Source organism: Paramormyrops kingsleyae, chromosome 5 (assembly GCF_048594095.1).
Source record: "Paramormyrops kingsleyae isolate MSU_618 chromosome 5, PKINGS_0.4, whole genome shotgun sequence".
In the NCBI taxonomy this organism is placed as follows: domain Eukaryota; kingdom Metazoa; phylum Chordata; class Actinopteri; order Osteoglossiformes; family Mormyridae; genus Paramormyrops; species Paramormyrops kingsleyae.
The window spans coordinates 38,924,350-38,940,926 of NC_132801.1; the positions used below are offsets into that span (position 1 = coordinate 38,924,350).

General features: G+C 41.4%; 1 protein-coding gene across 1 annotated transcript in view; it reads left to right on the top strand.

Annotated features, from left to right (window-relative positions):
* cmn (calymmin) overlaps positions 1 to 12,942 on the top strand; it is a 38,937-nt gene extending 25,995 nt beyond the window's left edge. The window contains exons 30-37 of the mRNA XM_072712728.1: positions 1,179 to 1,226; positions 1,490 to 1,546; positions 3,966 to 4,031; positions 4,157 to 4,228; positions 4,306 to 4,377; positions 4,800 to 4,865; positions 11,880 to 11,933; positions 12,442 to 12,942. Coding sequence (XP_072568829.1) covers positions 1,179 to 1,226; positions 1,490 to 1,546; positions 3,966 to 4,031; positions 4,157 to 4,228; positions 4,306 to 4,377; positions 4,800 to 4,865; positions 11,880 to 11,933; positions 12,442 to 12,446 — 440 coding nt within the window. The 3' untranslated portion in view covers positions 12,447 to 12,942. The remainder of the gene's footprint in view (positions 1 to 1,178; positions 1,227 to 1,489; positions 1,547 to 3,965; positions 4,032 to 4,156; positions 4,229 to 4,305; positions 4,378 to 4,799; positions 4,866 to 11,879; positions 11,934 to 12,441) is intronic.
* Positions 12,943 to 16,577: the final 3,635 nt, after the last annotated feature.

Below are 16,577 nucleotides of genomic sequence, written 5' to 3' on the forward strand. Positions count from 1 at the left end.
CAAAAACCGGCAACACCAACACAACCCTCATCAGCCATCAGGGTCTTGTCACGGAAGGTCTCCGACATCACATTACAATTGGAGGTTGCATCCAAGTCTGCAAATTCTTCACCCAAGTTGTATGCATACTCTTTAGAAATAGCCTGATCTTGGAATTTGACCATGTCCAGCCTCATTCTCCTAGTAGGTGGTTGCCTTCTGGACCTAAGCTAAATCTTAAGAGTAGCAACCACAAGTCTGTGGTCAGAATTCACAAATTAGACACTTCTGTAGACCCTGTAGTTCTGTAGGAGCCTCCAGCATCTGCCCATGAGGATGTGATCGATTTCTTTCACCACACCACCAGTATTGGAGTACCAAGGCTTATGGTGCTGGAACCAGGATCCAGCAACCAGTGACCCACAGCCCCTGACCTTTTGTAAAGTCAAATAACATGGAGCCACTTTCACCACAGTGGTCAGACCTATGGGGACCAACACAATCCTCATAGCCAGCCCTGTCAGTGCCAGTAGTCGCACTAAAAGTCACCCATGATCAGAGGAGTGTCACCTTATTGGTACCCATCAACCACCAAGCAAAGTTCAGAATAAAATGTCTCCATCGAAACATCACTCGGACCACAGGCGGAGCATACATTGAGACAACGGTCACATAATCCAGAGTGCCTTAGCCTGAGTCTCATAATACGGCTGTTGAAAGGGGTGACATCAAACACCATTGGGATGAACCAGTCCGCCTTCCTGTGGGTAGCTGCAGTAGAGCTACTCCCACGGAGAGCAGAAAAGAGTCCTGTCTGCTTTGTCGGAGCTATGTGAAGTTTTTACGGTGACTGGAGTCCCAATCCCCTCACCAACCCCCAAGTTTTTCTCTACAGGTAGAAGGACCGCTTGCAGGGCCGGATGTAATTTAATGTCATACAAACGAGAGGAGGCCATTCGGCCCATCGAGCTCACTTGGGGTGAACTTAACTAATAGCTCAGAGTTGTTAAAATCTTATCTAGCTCTGATTTAAAGGAACCCAAGGATTCAGCTTGCACTACGTTATCAGGAAGACTATTCCACACTCTGACTACACGCTGTGTAAAGAAGTGCTTCCTTAAATCCATTTCAGGTTTTACATATTGTGACTGATTTTCTTTGTGTAGAACACCTGGTAAATCATATATGTTTAATTGCAGGTGGACTCGGTGCTGAACTAGGAACAGAAACCACAACGGGCAAATACGGTAAAGCCCTTATTTTATTCTCCTTATTGTCATTTGCTCCGCAGGTTCTATAATTCAGTTTAACTTACATTCTTGCAGTCCATCTGTATAAAATAATGGATATACATTTGTGAGGCTACGCACAGTGCTCACATATTTGTTTTCAAAAATAAATATATAAATGAAGAAAATATCAAGAATAGATTTACACTATTGTGATGAAGACAATATGCAGTATGCAGGAAATATTGTCTCATATATTTATATTTCTTTTCCTTTCTTAGTGGGTGGCAGCCAGCTCCTTTACAATGGTGCCCCCATTATTCCCGCTGGTCTGGACGGTAAGGACCACATGTCCCTCCTCACTCTTCTTCAGGCCAGGAGAGTTCCTGCTCCTTTGACTTCTCCTCACTTCCTCTGAAGTTTCCCTTAGCAGCCCCTCTCTTTCCTTGCTGTTCTCCCTGTTCTACCGCTGTCCACCTTTGGACCCCTCTCAGTAGCAGTATTTTGGCACTCTGAGGGCAGACATGTGCAGGCACTCTCCCATATCTGCCACTGACGTCAAAGTGTGCGACTCCTCACCTGCTCTGGAAGGGGCCAGCAGAAAACTAGGAAAAGGCCACCATCTGTCCAAAGCCAGCGTTAGCTAAACTAGATAGAACTACTGATTGATAGAATAAAATAAAGATGCCTCATATTAAAATAGTAGATGAGTCTCATTTCCAAAGGTGGAAAATGATACTGTTCCCTTTGACAGTTTTTTTTTTTTTACATTCCATGCCTTAAACTTGATAAAAGCACCAGCTTGTATCCGGCAGAAGTAGATGAAGGGATGTGGAGACTATCGACATGTTTCTGTAGCTTCATGCTGTCTGCACTTATTTGAAAGACCATTACATTGCTTTCTTTTTGTTTAATTTCTGTTTATATCATGTGATTTTTCTTTTTTATTACCTGCATAAAATTAAAGCCTTCTTTGGCTATTTTGTTGCTGTGCTAGACTGTCCTGATTATGGTGTTACTCTGTCCTAAACACAGTCTTACTCAATCCTGTTAACAGTGTTATTTTGTACAGATTATAGCATGTTACTGATTACTGTGTTCCTCTCTCATAAATACAGTGTTACATTGTTTGGAGTTAGGGGTGGAGCCGAACCCGAATACGGTATTCGGAAAGGCACAAATAATGTGTTTTTTACGAATACTTATTTCGAACAAATACTTTAAAAAATATTTGTATTCGGGAACAAGAAAAACTTTATATTAAAAAGCTGCGTTTCCTCTTGAGACCGCAGTGCATGCCCGGATGAGTGAGTGAGTGAGTGAGTTCAGGAGTCGGGGGGGGGGAGTAAAAGAGGTGACTGACACAGGCTGCTCCACACAGCAACAGAGAAGACTCGGCTGAGCGAAAAAAAGACTTAACTGTATCACTATTTTTGTTGAATAGATTTTTGTACCTTAACTGTGTTCCGGAGGCAGTTTATAACTTTCGGGAAGCAGAGTTTGATCGGGAGATTATTCCATTACGCTGCATTATTGACGTCTGCAGTCAGGTGCTCTCATGTTCGCTCTGTTTACGTAGCTCTGTTAGCTCGGTAATTTAGACAATAGGCTGTTGACAGAGTAACGTTAACGTTTGGTTAAAAAGGTTAAAACAATGCTTGTGTAGTTGTGTCGAATTGTATGCACTTGTAGGAGTTATATGGTACGTTTAAGTTACTCTGTCTACTGCATATCCATAATTATAATTAAAGAATACTTACACTATAACGTAAATTAGAAGCGTTGGGGTAGTTTGCAAACTCCACAGACCATTTACAAGGTAATAAAACTGTTACATACATGAAAATGCGTGTGCAATCTTGTCTCGAATTGAAAATCTCACGTCAGCCAGCTCACCTAAGTTGGCAACCCTTCTTTGTCGCAATGTTTAAAAGAGCTCAGCAAAGAGATAAAATTGTGTTTATTGCTCTCTCTCAATATTGCCTGCAGACATGGTTTAGCAACGCAAAAAAACTGGATTTTTACGCCTATTTTGAATTTTAGTCGAATACGAATACAAATACAAATACTTTTCCCCCCTCAACAAATACAAATACAGATACAAATACCGGCTGCTTTGCACACCCCTATTTGGAGTATAGCATTACTCTGTCCTGATTATGGTGTTACTCTGTCCTAATTACAGTGTTACTCAATCCTGTTTATACTGTTACTCTCTCCTGATTTCAGTGTTCTACTTTGTACAGATTATAGCATTACTGGATCCTGATTATAGCATTACTCTCTCCTGATTATGGTGTTATTCTGTCCAGATTATAGCATTAGTTTGTCCTGACCATAGTGTTAGTTTGTCTTGATTACAATATTACTCTTTTCTGATTACAGTGTTACTCTGCCCTGTTCCCAAAACTAGTGAAAACACAAGAGCTTAACTGTAACTAGATTGATTTTCATAATAATGGATGTTTGGATAAACTGAGCCTCCAGGTATACAATCAAATAGATGACTGCAGATTACTATTTCTTGTATAAAAGCTAAGTTCAATAACAAGTAGGGAACAAATTATAGCACATGAAAAAATCAAAGGCAAGATGACCATACATTTTTTCCAACAATGCTCTGCAAAAAAAATATTAACTTTCTGGCTACTTACACCTTCTGTCTTTGTTATTCCCTTTCCCAAATGTGACAGTATTTTAATTGCATTGTGGTTGCAGTGTCTTGCTCCCTCAGTGTAATGTGTTGTATCCATTCAGGAAATGGTGGGTTGCAGTATGGAGCTCAACCACTTGTATCTGATGTAAAAACAGCTGGAAAATATGGTGAGCTCTTATTGTAATGTTTGTCTATGACTATTATAATCGAATTATAATAATTATAATAATATAATTATTATCTATCTATCTATCTATCTATCTATCTATCTATCTATCTATCTATCTCACAGGTAACACTGGTTTGCCGTACAGTGGCCAGCCCCTCGGTTTGGGGGCTGATGGGAAATCACCCAGCACATATGGTGAGCCTCGCCCTTCATCTTTTCAGTCTCTTATAAGCCACTAGCAGGCATTTTTCTCACTCTCCCACCCCTCACAGGGAATGCTGGCCTGCCATACTACCTACAGCCGCTTGGCCTTGGGACTGATGTGAAATCTGCAGCAAAATACGGTAAAGTGCACCAGTCTGCTTGCTGATGTGTCTGTTTTTGTTTCTGTGCCTTACTTTGATTAGTGATGTATATATGGCTCAGTAAGGCAGGAAATACCAGTTATACTGTTATACTAGCGTCTGATGGAAAATCAGCTTTGAAATATTTAGCATGTATTTACTTAGCAGAGACTTTTATCCAGAGCGATATACAAATGAGGAAGCAGGGTCAGTGAGTGTTCCTGGAGAAACTGGGATTAACGGCTTTGCTGAAGCAACCAACAGGAATACCACTCTGCCAGTTAAAGGATCTGAACCTACAACCTTCTGGTCGTGAGCACAGAGTCCTACCTGGCAGAGCCACACCCAAATACAGGGGCGCCAACCTATGACTATATTTTTTTCCAAATCATTCTAAATGGTATTTTTTCACTTTATCTCAGGAAACAGCGGTTTGACAACCCAGCCATTTGGATCGGAAGCAGATGGAAGGTCTGCTCTTAAATATGGTACGTTCCATGTCTGTTTTTCTGAATGGAATCTGGTTGTGTTTCCACTTTCTTCCAGTCTGTCATACACATGAATACACGGGTCTCATATGATGGCAGTTTGATGGCAAAAACAATGTTTATGTTATTATAGAGACCTATAAACGCATTCAGCAGATGGTACTCCCCTGGCAATTTCTCTGTCATACAGACACCTACAAGAAAGCAGATGACATGTAAAAAGGTCAAATAGCATAATTGAAAAAAAAAAACAAAATGCCAAATCGGTAAGATATATTCATGCAGTTATTCAGATTAATATGGTTTGGTGCCAGCTGGCAGAATGAGCTGAATGACATAACCAGCCAACCACATTGAAATATTTTGGAATAAGAACATAAGAACATAAGAAATTTACAAACGAGAGGAGGCCATTCGGCCCATCAAGCTCGTTTAGGGAGAACTTAACTAATAGCTCAGAGTTGTTAAAATCTTATCTAGCTCCATCTAGCATGGAATGCGGTATAAAATTAAATAATTGCATTTACATTTCATCTTTTACTGGTCTTTAGTTAATTCTCTTTTGTTGTATCACTTATTAAATCTTAGCCAGTCTTCATGCATCCTGTCTCTGGCTTCTTTACTAGATTTGTTTTAAAATGTGTTTCTTCATCTCTTACCGTCCTGGTCCACGCATTGTGCATGGCTGCATACTGTACCATTCCTCCCTTATTGTGTTTATTTCTCTCTTCTCCTTCTGTATGACTTCTCACGCCGCCATCCAACCTTATTTGCGACACCTCCATGTATTCCTGCCGTAATAATTTCTCATGTCTCATTCTTCTGTCCTATCCATCTTCAACATACTATCTCCCATCATCCCATGCACCTTCCAGCCCCTTAACATCTGCAGATGTCCCCTTACCTACCCCAGTCCCCATAGATCCCTCTTATTCCCCTGGAATTTCCCCATCTCCTACTGTTGCTGTAACACCCAGCGCTGTCTCATCCTCCTCAGTAACCTCTCTGCTAGGTTCTGAGCTCCCATCTGCCTCCATGCTGCCCCTCACCACTGCCAGCCCCTCCCTCCCAGCTGCAGCTGCTCCAATGCAACCCCCGCTGCCTGTGCAGGTTGGCCTGCTTGAAATTCCGCAGCCTAAGCGCCATCCAATAAGCCCCCCCACACTGTATGTTCATGTGGGGGATAAAGTAAAGATAGGTAACCTGTGAAGAAGGCATAGGAAGACACTCCAGCATGGTGGGGAAGGGGTTCCAGGCAGGGTTTAAATATAAATGGAGCCCAGCCCCACTTCCTTATGTCTAAATCGCACCTTGCCAGAGCACAGCTCTACCTCCTTCAGCATTAACTTTTTTTTTGAATGCCCCAAAATTTAGTAAAAGATTCACAGTTGAATGACTTAATAAAAAGTCAGTTTTGCATTAAGAATCATGTTTTTTTTCATCAGCTTTAATCATTTTCATTAGTAGCTCTTTCTTGGGTGGATAAGATATTCCTCCATGATGCCTTGAGTTCTGTTGTGTGTTTTTGTATTTTGGCTTATTTTGTTTACTGTACGACTAGCAAAACTTCACTTACAAGCTAGACTCTGCTAGAGGTAAGGCCTGTGTAAGAACTTCTAGAAGCAATCCATGAATTACTTGATATTTTAATGCATTTTTACAAGGACATTGCAAATGAATAAGCAAGATTTAGTATCGTTTTAAAGTTGTAACACAACATGCCAATAAATGAACACACTGCATCTTGTGGATTGTGATCATAAATACATGTGATAATACAGTAATGTACTGAGTGGCTTATTCAGGACCCTCCACCCCCATCTGACAGACCTCTGATTCAGATTTAATCCTGCAGGGTAGGAAATAGGGCCAAAAAAATCTGTGATTAAGGGAAGGTAAAGTATACCAGGTGCTGATGGAAGATTATGGGGTGGCTGAGGGAGGACAAGGAAAAAAAATGCTTAAAAACACCAGGACCCTGTCAAGGGCACATGACTGAATGTTAAAACTGTTGATCACTACATCACAATTAACAGAATCAGAAGCATTGCTAAAAAATAGAATTTTCAAGACAAACAGAACCCTGAGAAATATCTGTATCCTCAGACATATCAGTATGTTTCTCTGTTATGCAAGACACAATGAAGTGAAAGTTTATTCGGAATTTCTCATTGCATTTTCTGCTGGATTTCCAAGGAGATGCTGTTAAATCACAGAGATCCCTATGAAGGATTAAGCTGCCAAAATGGTTTTGGGAATAGCTGGTTATTTGCTGGCTTTCATTTTGCTTTGCATCTCCACACTAACAACTGATCCCTCGTCAGTCAACACACTCAATGTGATTAAGCATTTGCAGAGATGCTTTCCTGATAAGGGTGGAAAACTGTACTTCAGCAGTTTCTCAGAGTTGGGAACAAGCAAAAATGTGAAATGCCTGTGGGTCCCGAAGGACCCTGCCCTAAGGAAACTGCCCTATGGACATTGCCCTAAGGACACCGCCCTAAAGCATTCTTTGTTCATTGGTTCCATAAGCAGCACAGGTCTAATTATTCAATTTTGGACTAATCTTTAGGTAGCTGCCTGAGAGTTAGACTGTAAATAAATGCAATGAAAGGCAAAATTAGACTCACCAAGACAAATGTAGAAAGGAAGATTGCATTGAAGGCTAAGGATGACATGAAAAGTTTCTTCCAATATTTTAACTCCAAAATAGCTCTAAAAGCTGAAATCACTAATTTGCAGGATAGTAAGGGCCTTATAATTGAAAATGGGTTTAATGATTATTTTACACGGGTGTTCACAGTAGACCACCATTTAGTACAAATACAGCATTGTCTATGACCAATATATGTATAATAATACTTCATTGATGCCTGTGGAGAAATTGTCTTTATGCCTCCCTGAACTTGCTCTTTGTAGAGTAAGCTGTTTGCAAAGGGCAGCCACCTGTTGGGACTGCTCAGGGAGGTGGGGGTTATGGGCCTTGCTTCAGAACCTGCAGATAGGCTGAGGCTGGGTTTGAAACTGTTCTGAGGGATAGCCAACATAGATTTAGGAGAGGTAAATCCTGTTTAACTAATTTACTTGAGTTTTTGAGGAAGCTACAAGAGAAATTGACCACAAAAAGGCCTACGATGTGAACACACACACACACACACACACAATGTGTTAGTTTTTCTTGATTGCTTTGGCACATTTCATGAAACACGCTTAACATCCTCACAAGTATAAGAGCAGTAAAGTTAAGCTGCAAAAAGGTCATAACACGCAAAACAATTAACTCATGTCCCAATAGCAAATAATTCTCTTGCTGAGTGTGAAGCTGTTTTCGTTGTCCCGAAATCTACTATGGGAATTTGATCACAAAAAGGCCTATGATATGATCTACTTAGATTTCCAGAAGGCCTTTGATATTGTTCCCCACAAATGGCTCTTGTTTAAGCTCAAAGCTGCAGGAATGTTAGGAACTGCAGCAGCAACTGGTTTACAGGCAGGAAGCAACGAGTAGTTATTAGAGGCAGAATGTCACAGTGGGTCTGCGTTTATAGTGGGGTACCGCAGGGTTCAGTTTTAGGACCACTATTGTTCCTAATTTACATTTACAGCAGTTCACAGGAATGTCACAGGTTGGTAACGAACTCACACCTCCGTTACCAACCTGTGACATTCCTATGAACTACTGGGCAGTGTCTGCTGATGGGTCTGCTGATGGAACAGCCATCAAACCCACACCTCCTTTGCCAACCGGTGACATTCCACTGCAAACTCCCCCCTCCCCCCCACCACTGCTACCAGACTCTGCAAGTGTCCCCTCACCCCCCACTATTACTGTAGACCAGGTAATGAGAGAGTTGAAGAGGCTGAAACCGAAAGCTGCTGGGCCAGATGGCATCTGTGCAAGATTGCTGTGCTGCGGAACTGGGGGAGCCACTCCAACATGTCTTCAAGTTGAGTCTGTGTCTGGGGAGGGTAACTACACTATGGAAAACATCATGCCTGGTACCGGTTCCCAAGAAGCAACACCCCAAAGAACTCAACGACTTTAGGCCTGTTGCCCTCACCTCACACGTAATGAAGACCCCTGAGCAGCTGCTGCTCCACCTCCTCCTAAGACCCCAGGTTTGCCATGCGCTTGACCCCATACAGTTTGCTTACCAGGAGAATGTGCGAGTGGAGGATGCCATCCTCTATCTGCTACACAGGCTGTACTCTCACTTGGACAATGGAGGCAGTGCTGTGAGAATCATGTTTTTTGATTTCTCCAGTGCTTTCAACACCATCCAGCCCCTTCTTTTGAGAGACAAACTGCTGCAGATGAGAGTGGACCCAAGCCTGGTGACCTGGATTACTGATTACCTCACTGAGTGGCCCCAGTTTGTTACACTGGGGGACATCACATCTGGGGCTGTGGTCAGCAGCACTGGGGTGCCACAGGGAACTGTTCTCTCTCCTGTACTGTTTGCCTTGTACACCACGGACTTCAAGTACAACTCTGAGTCGTGCCATATGCAGAAGTTCTCTGATGACACTGCAATTGTAGGCTGTATCAAGGATGGGCAGGAGGCTGAGTACAGGAGCCTTGTGGAGGACTTTGTGGGATGGTGTGGAACCAACCAGCTGCAGCTGAACATCACCAAAACCAAGGAAATGGTGGTGGACTTCAGGAGGTCTGCCCCTCCATTGCCGTCTGTCACCATCGACGGGGTGAATGTGGAGACTGTCAGTACATACAAGTACCTGGGGGTTCACCTGGACAATAAACTGGACTGGTCTGCCAATACTGAAGCACTTTACAAGAAAGGACAGAACAGGCTCTACTTCCTTAGGAAGCTGGGGTCCTTCAGTGTCTGCAGCAAACTCCTGCTTATGTTCTACCAGTCTGTCATGGCCAGTGTCCTTTTCTATGCTGTGGTATGTTGGGGAGGCAGCACTAGGAAGAGGGATGATGGACGACTGGACAGGCTGGTGAGAAAAGCAGCTCTGTGGTGGGCATGGAGCTGGAGTCACTGACATCAGCTGCAGATAGGAGGACCCTGAGCAAACTGCTCTCAATACTGGACAATGACCGTCACCCTCTGCACACCACTTTCTCCAAACAGAGGAGCATGTTCAGTGATAGGCTCCTGTCTCTGTCATGCAGAACAGACAGGCTCAGAAGGTCCTTTGTCCCTAGGTCCATACAGCTCTTCAACGTCACATGGAAGGGGAGGAGTGTGATGGACTTAAGTGTTTAGGCCTGTATAGCACACTGCCCTCCTGTAATTTTCCTTTGTACTGTTGCAGTATGTATGTGTGCGTGAATGTCATAGGTCTGTGCGCCTATGTGTATGTATACTGTGTATAAGCTACTGGACACCTAAATTTCCTTCTGGATAAATGAAGTATCTCTCTCTCTCTCTCTCTCTCTCTCTCTCTCTCTCTCTCTCTCTCTATCTATCTATCTATCTATCTATCTATCTATCTATCTATCTATCTATCTATCTATCTATCTATCTATGATATTGACACCAATATATACAGTAAATTTAAATTTGCAGACGACACCAAGGTGGGTGGTGTAGCAGATACTGATCTAGCAGCACAGAGGCTACAACAGGATCTTCATTTAATTAGCAACTTGGCTGATACTTGGCAGATGAAATTTAACACAGATAAATGTAAGGTAATCCATGCAGGAAGCAGAAATATAAAGTACAGGTATTTTTTGGGTTCCACTGAAATAAAGGTAGCTGATTGTGAGAGTGACCTCAGTGTGTATGTTGATGCTTCCATGTCCCACTCTCGCCGGTGTGGGGAAACAATAAAAAAAGGCCAATAGGATGTTGGGTTACATCTCTAGGCGTGTGGAGTTTCAGTCAAAGGAGGTGATGTTACGATTATACAATTCCTTGGTAAGACCCCACCTAGTATATTGTAAGCAGGTTTGGTCACCATACCTTAATAAGGACATTGCTGCCTTGGAAAGGGTTCAATGTAGGGCTACAAGAATGATTCCTGGTCTTAGAGGAGTGTCTTATGAGGAGAGGTTAGCTGAGCTGAATCTGTTTAGCCTCGCACAAAGGAAACTAAGGGGGGACATGATCCAGGTCTATAAGATTCTAACAGGTCTGGATGCTGTTCAGCCAAATGGCTACTTCAATATTAGATATCAGGAATGGTACTGAACATTATATACTGTTACATTATATGTTAAATATACTGAACATTAGAAATCAAAAGAAAAGAAGAGTTAGGTGGATACGGTTAAAGAAAAGTCATAGAGTGTAGGAGAGCTTTCCTGGTGAAGAATCATTTGTACGTTTTAAATTTTCTTTTCAACAAACAAACCCCGATGCTGCTGATTTTGTGGCGCAGGTCTGCAAGATGTACTTGTCAAAATTGACCATGGGCAAAAAATTGTGCCTGTTGTCAGAGATAAACCCATTCATTATTTTTGTTTAGGCCAAAGATGATGCGTTTTGGATGGTTATTCCTCAAAGTACCCTTAAACATAATTTTGTATATGGAATAGGCCTAACCTTGTATTTGGAGTAGGGCTGAGGCTGTATGTGGAGTTGGTCTGAGCTTGAATTTGGGGTAGGCCTGAATTTGTATCTGGAGTAGGCCTGTGTTTGTGTATAGAGTAGGCCTGAGCTTGTATCAGGAGTAGGCCTTTATGTATATGATGTAATTGAAGTTGACTATAATTTCAGGGGATTTAATCATAAGTGCATGGAGATTTACAATTAAATTTGAAATCTGTTTTGTCGTTATTGTTGGTTGAAATTTTTCTTTTGATTGTCTTTTCAGTTTGATTCATGAATTGCACATTCACCGTTCTGCTTAGCTGGATTTTAAAGTAGAAACCAAAGAAATCAGTTAGGTTCACAATAGACCATCCTGGAAATTTTATTTTTAATTATTTGTTTTACTTTTTCTTTATTTGGCTGAATATTAACTGTTTATCACAGAAATATGTACACCTATTAAATATTATTAAAATAATTGACCTTTACAATTTTTTTCTTTGTTTAGGTGGAAAGGAAAACAAATATGGATTAAATAGGTTTTTCAGCAATGGATACCAAGGTAAGAAAACATGAAAAAACACTCATTTACTGGACTAATTTGTGACTACAGTGTGTAATCATATGTAATCCGTGTCTGGTATATGTCTGTAATTCTGTTTTGTCATTTGAACCCTCTTGTAGATGTCAGTAGTTCAAATTAGTCACTTTCAAGTCAATTTATTTTTACATAGTGCCTTAAGTTACCTTAAGGTGCTTTACAAGGACATTACAGCTTAATTTAGACAGAATAATACAAAAACAGGGAAAATGGAGGACAATGAAAAGAAAGAAAGAAAGAAAGAAAGCCAGCTGACAACATAGAGGGACATAAAAGTCCCAAGTAGATAAATAATCATATAAATATTCAGATAGATGTCAGTAGGTCAGTTTAATCATATAAACTCTCTGGGAGATGTCAGTAGTCCTGTTTGCTCTTCAATGGATGATGTCTTTACGTAAGGTTTAAACTGTGTTGCTAATCTGTCCGAATGATATTCATCCCTTTCTCCTTTTATCTTCCTCTTCAGGTTAATTCTGCTGGCCCCAGAAAGCAGTTTTGTGTTCTTCTGTTATCAATGTGTGCGTGTTTGTTTAATAGTTGCATATGATGGTTTTGTTTTCTCTTAACCGCCTGTGTCATTGGTCTTGCCACTGATTCCATCCCTTTCTGCTCTTCCTGCCTATCACTTGGGATGTATGTGTTTCTCTTTCACGTTATCGTCACCGATGTAGCTCCGTAAGGACACGGCTCCCTTCATATCTTTCCAGTGCACAGGAACTCCCGATTCTTCTGCTGTAAATTGTCAAGCTTCTTCTCTCCCCCAGTCTTTTGTTGTACATGTAATAAAGTGAGTACCTGAGCTGCAGAATGAGATTTCATCAGGTGCTTAATTAACGAGGCAGATGTGGACCTGCACTCGCAAGACTTTTCGGGATTACAATGTCATTCCCCTTACTTCAGAATTCAGTGTAATGGAGAATTTTGGATGGTACATCTTCTGGAAGCCATTAAATAAACAGAAAACCTATTTATTCTTAGTTTTTCTATGGTTATTACAGTTGATGGTTACTTGTACTCTACAAGTTGCTCTTCTTACCAAGAAAGGTGTATACAGTTGGCTATCCGCATCGTATCAAATCAAATCAAATAAAATCAAATCAAATCAAATCAAGTGAATCCAGGACCACCCACGGATATCACAATCCATGGATTCTCCAGTCCCTTATATAAAATGCCGTAGTATTTGCATATGACCTACGCACATCCTCCCATATATGACAGATCATCTCTAGAGTACTTATAATGATTTATAATACAAAATAAATGCAATGCAAATAGTTGTTATACTGTATTATTTATGGAATAATGATAAGAAATAAAAAAAAATCTGTACTACAACTTGTGGCCATAAGTGGAAATTAGCGGGAGAACATTTTAAAATGAATTTGAGAAAGCACTTCTTTACACAGCGTATAGTTAGTGTATGGAATAGTCTTCCAGCTAGTGTAGCGCAAGCTAAAACCCTGGGTTCCTTTAAATCAGAACTAGATATGATTTTAACAACTCTGAGCTATTAGTTAAGTTCTCCCCAAATGAGCTTGATGGGCCGAATGGCCTCCTCTTGTTTGTAAATTTCTTATGTTCTTGGATGCTCAGATTAAGTGTCTTGTTGCTGTAAGTGAACAGAGCTGGTTTGATTTTCATGACAGTTAAGGGATGTCAGTATGATGACACAGCAGGCCTGCACATAGCAGAACACTTACTGTAGCATTTATAACATGTTGTAAGTGCTATTGAGCAATATTGGATTGTATGGCCCACTCAGTTTTATTCTGGCCCACCTGCATTTCATTTCTTGCTGGCCTCAATGGACCTATTGTCAGCTAACAAATCTGAATCTAACAACATGGAATGTTACATCACTGGTGAGAATTGAGTCTGAGCTAGTGCAAGAGGTATACAGATACCATCTAGGTATAGTTGGGCTCTCCTGAGTACATGGCTTGGGCTCTGGAACCAAACTCCTGGAGAGGGGCTGGACTCTATTCCACTCTGGAGTTATCCTTAGTGAGAGGCATCGGGCAGGGGTGGGTCTACTCATAGCCCCCCAGTTTGGCACCAATAACTTGGAGTTAATCCTGGTGAACGAGAGAGTCACCTCCCTTCAACCTCAAGTCCCCTGTTGTCTTTGCTTATGCAATGAACACCAGTTCAGAGTATATGATCCTGGAGACCTTGGATGGGCTGCTGGATGGCGCCTCCTCTGGGGACTAGGGTTGGGAACCAAAAGTAGGTTCCAAATTAGAACTGATAAGAAAACACCCGATACTGGGTACCCAGTTTTTTGTTTTTAATTTCGGTTCTGCTTATCGGTTCCTAAACCATACATATCTGTAAAGACCGGTATGGCTATATGGCAAGACCTGTTTTATATGAATATGTCAACGCGCAACAGCCATTTGCTTAGACACAATTGAACATACGTGACAATAGTGTGAAAGATAGATCATGAACAGTCTAAATAAGCAATAATCTTTCTTCAAGAACAAGAATTCCTGAAAGGACAAAAAAGCTTATGTGTCTTTCCTTCTATTTACTAGATACAGTTTACTTATCTCAGTTTAGTTTCAGTAAGGCACTTCTCTCCAAGATGACCCTTTCACACGTGTGAGTGTGTGTGTGTGTGTGCGCTGAACACTAAGAACAGTCCCTAACGAAACTAAACTTTCTACACCTTTTTAAATTCTTCCCTTGGCTTTGGGTTTCACCTCACTTCATGTCTTGCACTCTCATTGGCTGTGGCTCGTCGTCACACTCATCACCTTTCACACTTACAGGATTTGGTGTCACCAACAGGCTCATATATTTTGCCTGCCTGATATCTGATGGGCATCTGCTACACATCTGTTGGGTTGCATTGCAAGCAGTTCATACATAGCAATCAAGCGGCAATTTACCAGCACCGATCGAACACTGATTTGCCTCCAATCTGGGGCTTTTGTTGGCAGTTTCCAAAAATTATTGGAGAATGGAAAATTGGGACTTAAATCATGTAGTGTGAATTAGTTATACTGGAAGCTGGCATTTGCGCAGACATGCACTAGGCGGGAAAAACAAGTCATCCAATGAGAAAGATGCATGGAGACAGTGAGAACTCTTGGAAATGTATGCGTATGTAAATGATTGGATAAAAAGAATAACAACCAATACTTGGAAATGACTCAGACGGTGATCTAAGTTGTTTGCTCAAACAGAGCTAGCAATTTTGTCTCGTCATACTCAGCAAAGCATAACGAAGAGGGATTCTCTTCTTCTTTCTAATTTTCTTTGTGAAACAATTTTTCATTTTAGCCATAAAATACATCGTCAATGAATACTTATAATCAAAATTTCCATTTACAAAATTAACACTGTTTTTTACCTTCATGGAATTGAAAAGGGGAATTAATAAGAACCAGAACTGATAAGCAGAACCAGAATTGTAATAAATAATATTCAAACAATGCCCAACCCCACTTGGGACTCCATTGTTCTACTGGGGAACATTTATGTTCATGTGGGTAATGGCAGTGAAACTTGGACGGGTGTGATTGGGAGGAACAGCCTGTCCAATCTGAACCTGAACGGTGCTCTATTATTGGACTTTTGTGGTAACCACAGTTTGTTCATAATAAAAATAATTTTCAAGCATGATGGTATTCAGAAGTGCACTTAATGCCAGAGTACCCTAGGCCTCAATTTGATGATCGATTTTGTAATCATATCGTCGGATCTGTGGTTGCATGTTTTGGACACGCAGGTGAAAAGAGGAGCTGAGCTGTCAAATAATTACCATCTGGTGGCGAGTTGGATTCAAGGGTTAGAGTGAATGCTGGATAGACCTGGTACACTCAAATACATAGTGACGGTGTGTTGGGAGCATCTGTCAGAGGCCCCTGTCTGGAAGATCTTCAATTCACACCTCTGGCAGAACTTCTCTTGCATCCTAAGAGAGGCTGGAGAAATTGAGCCCAAATGGACCATGTTCTGGGCCTCCATTGCTGAGGCAGCTGTGCAGAGCTGTGGCTGTAAGGTTGCTACTGCCTGTCGCAGTGGCAATTCTTGAACCAGATGATGGACATCAGCAAAATGATTAAGCTAAAGAAGGAGGTCTTCTGAGCTTGGTTAGCTAGTGGATCTCCTGAAGCTAGGTACAAGCAGGCTAAGTACAGTAGAATGCAACTTTAGCAGCTGCTGAAGAAAAGACTTGGATATGGGATTTAGTTTGGTGAGGCCATGGAAAATGACTTTTGGTTTGCCTTAGAAACATTTTGGCAAATGGTTGGCTGAGGTGAGGGTGAAGCATGGCCTTACCCATCCTGTTTACAGCAGGGATGGAGCACTGTTGACCTCAAATGGGGATATAGTCAGGTGGTGGAAGGAGTAGTTTGAGGACCTTCTGAATGTCACAGACACGCCTTCCTTGGAGGAAGTAGAGCTGGACAACTCAGAGGAGGACTTACCTATCATAAGAACATAAGAACTATACAAACGAGAGGAGGCCATTCGGCCCATCGAGCTCGCTTGGGGAGAACTTAACTAATAGCTCAGAGTTGTTAAAATCTTATCTAGCTCTGATTTAAAGGAACCCAAAGATTCAGCTTGCACTACGTTATCAGGAAG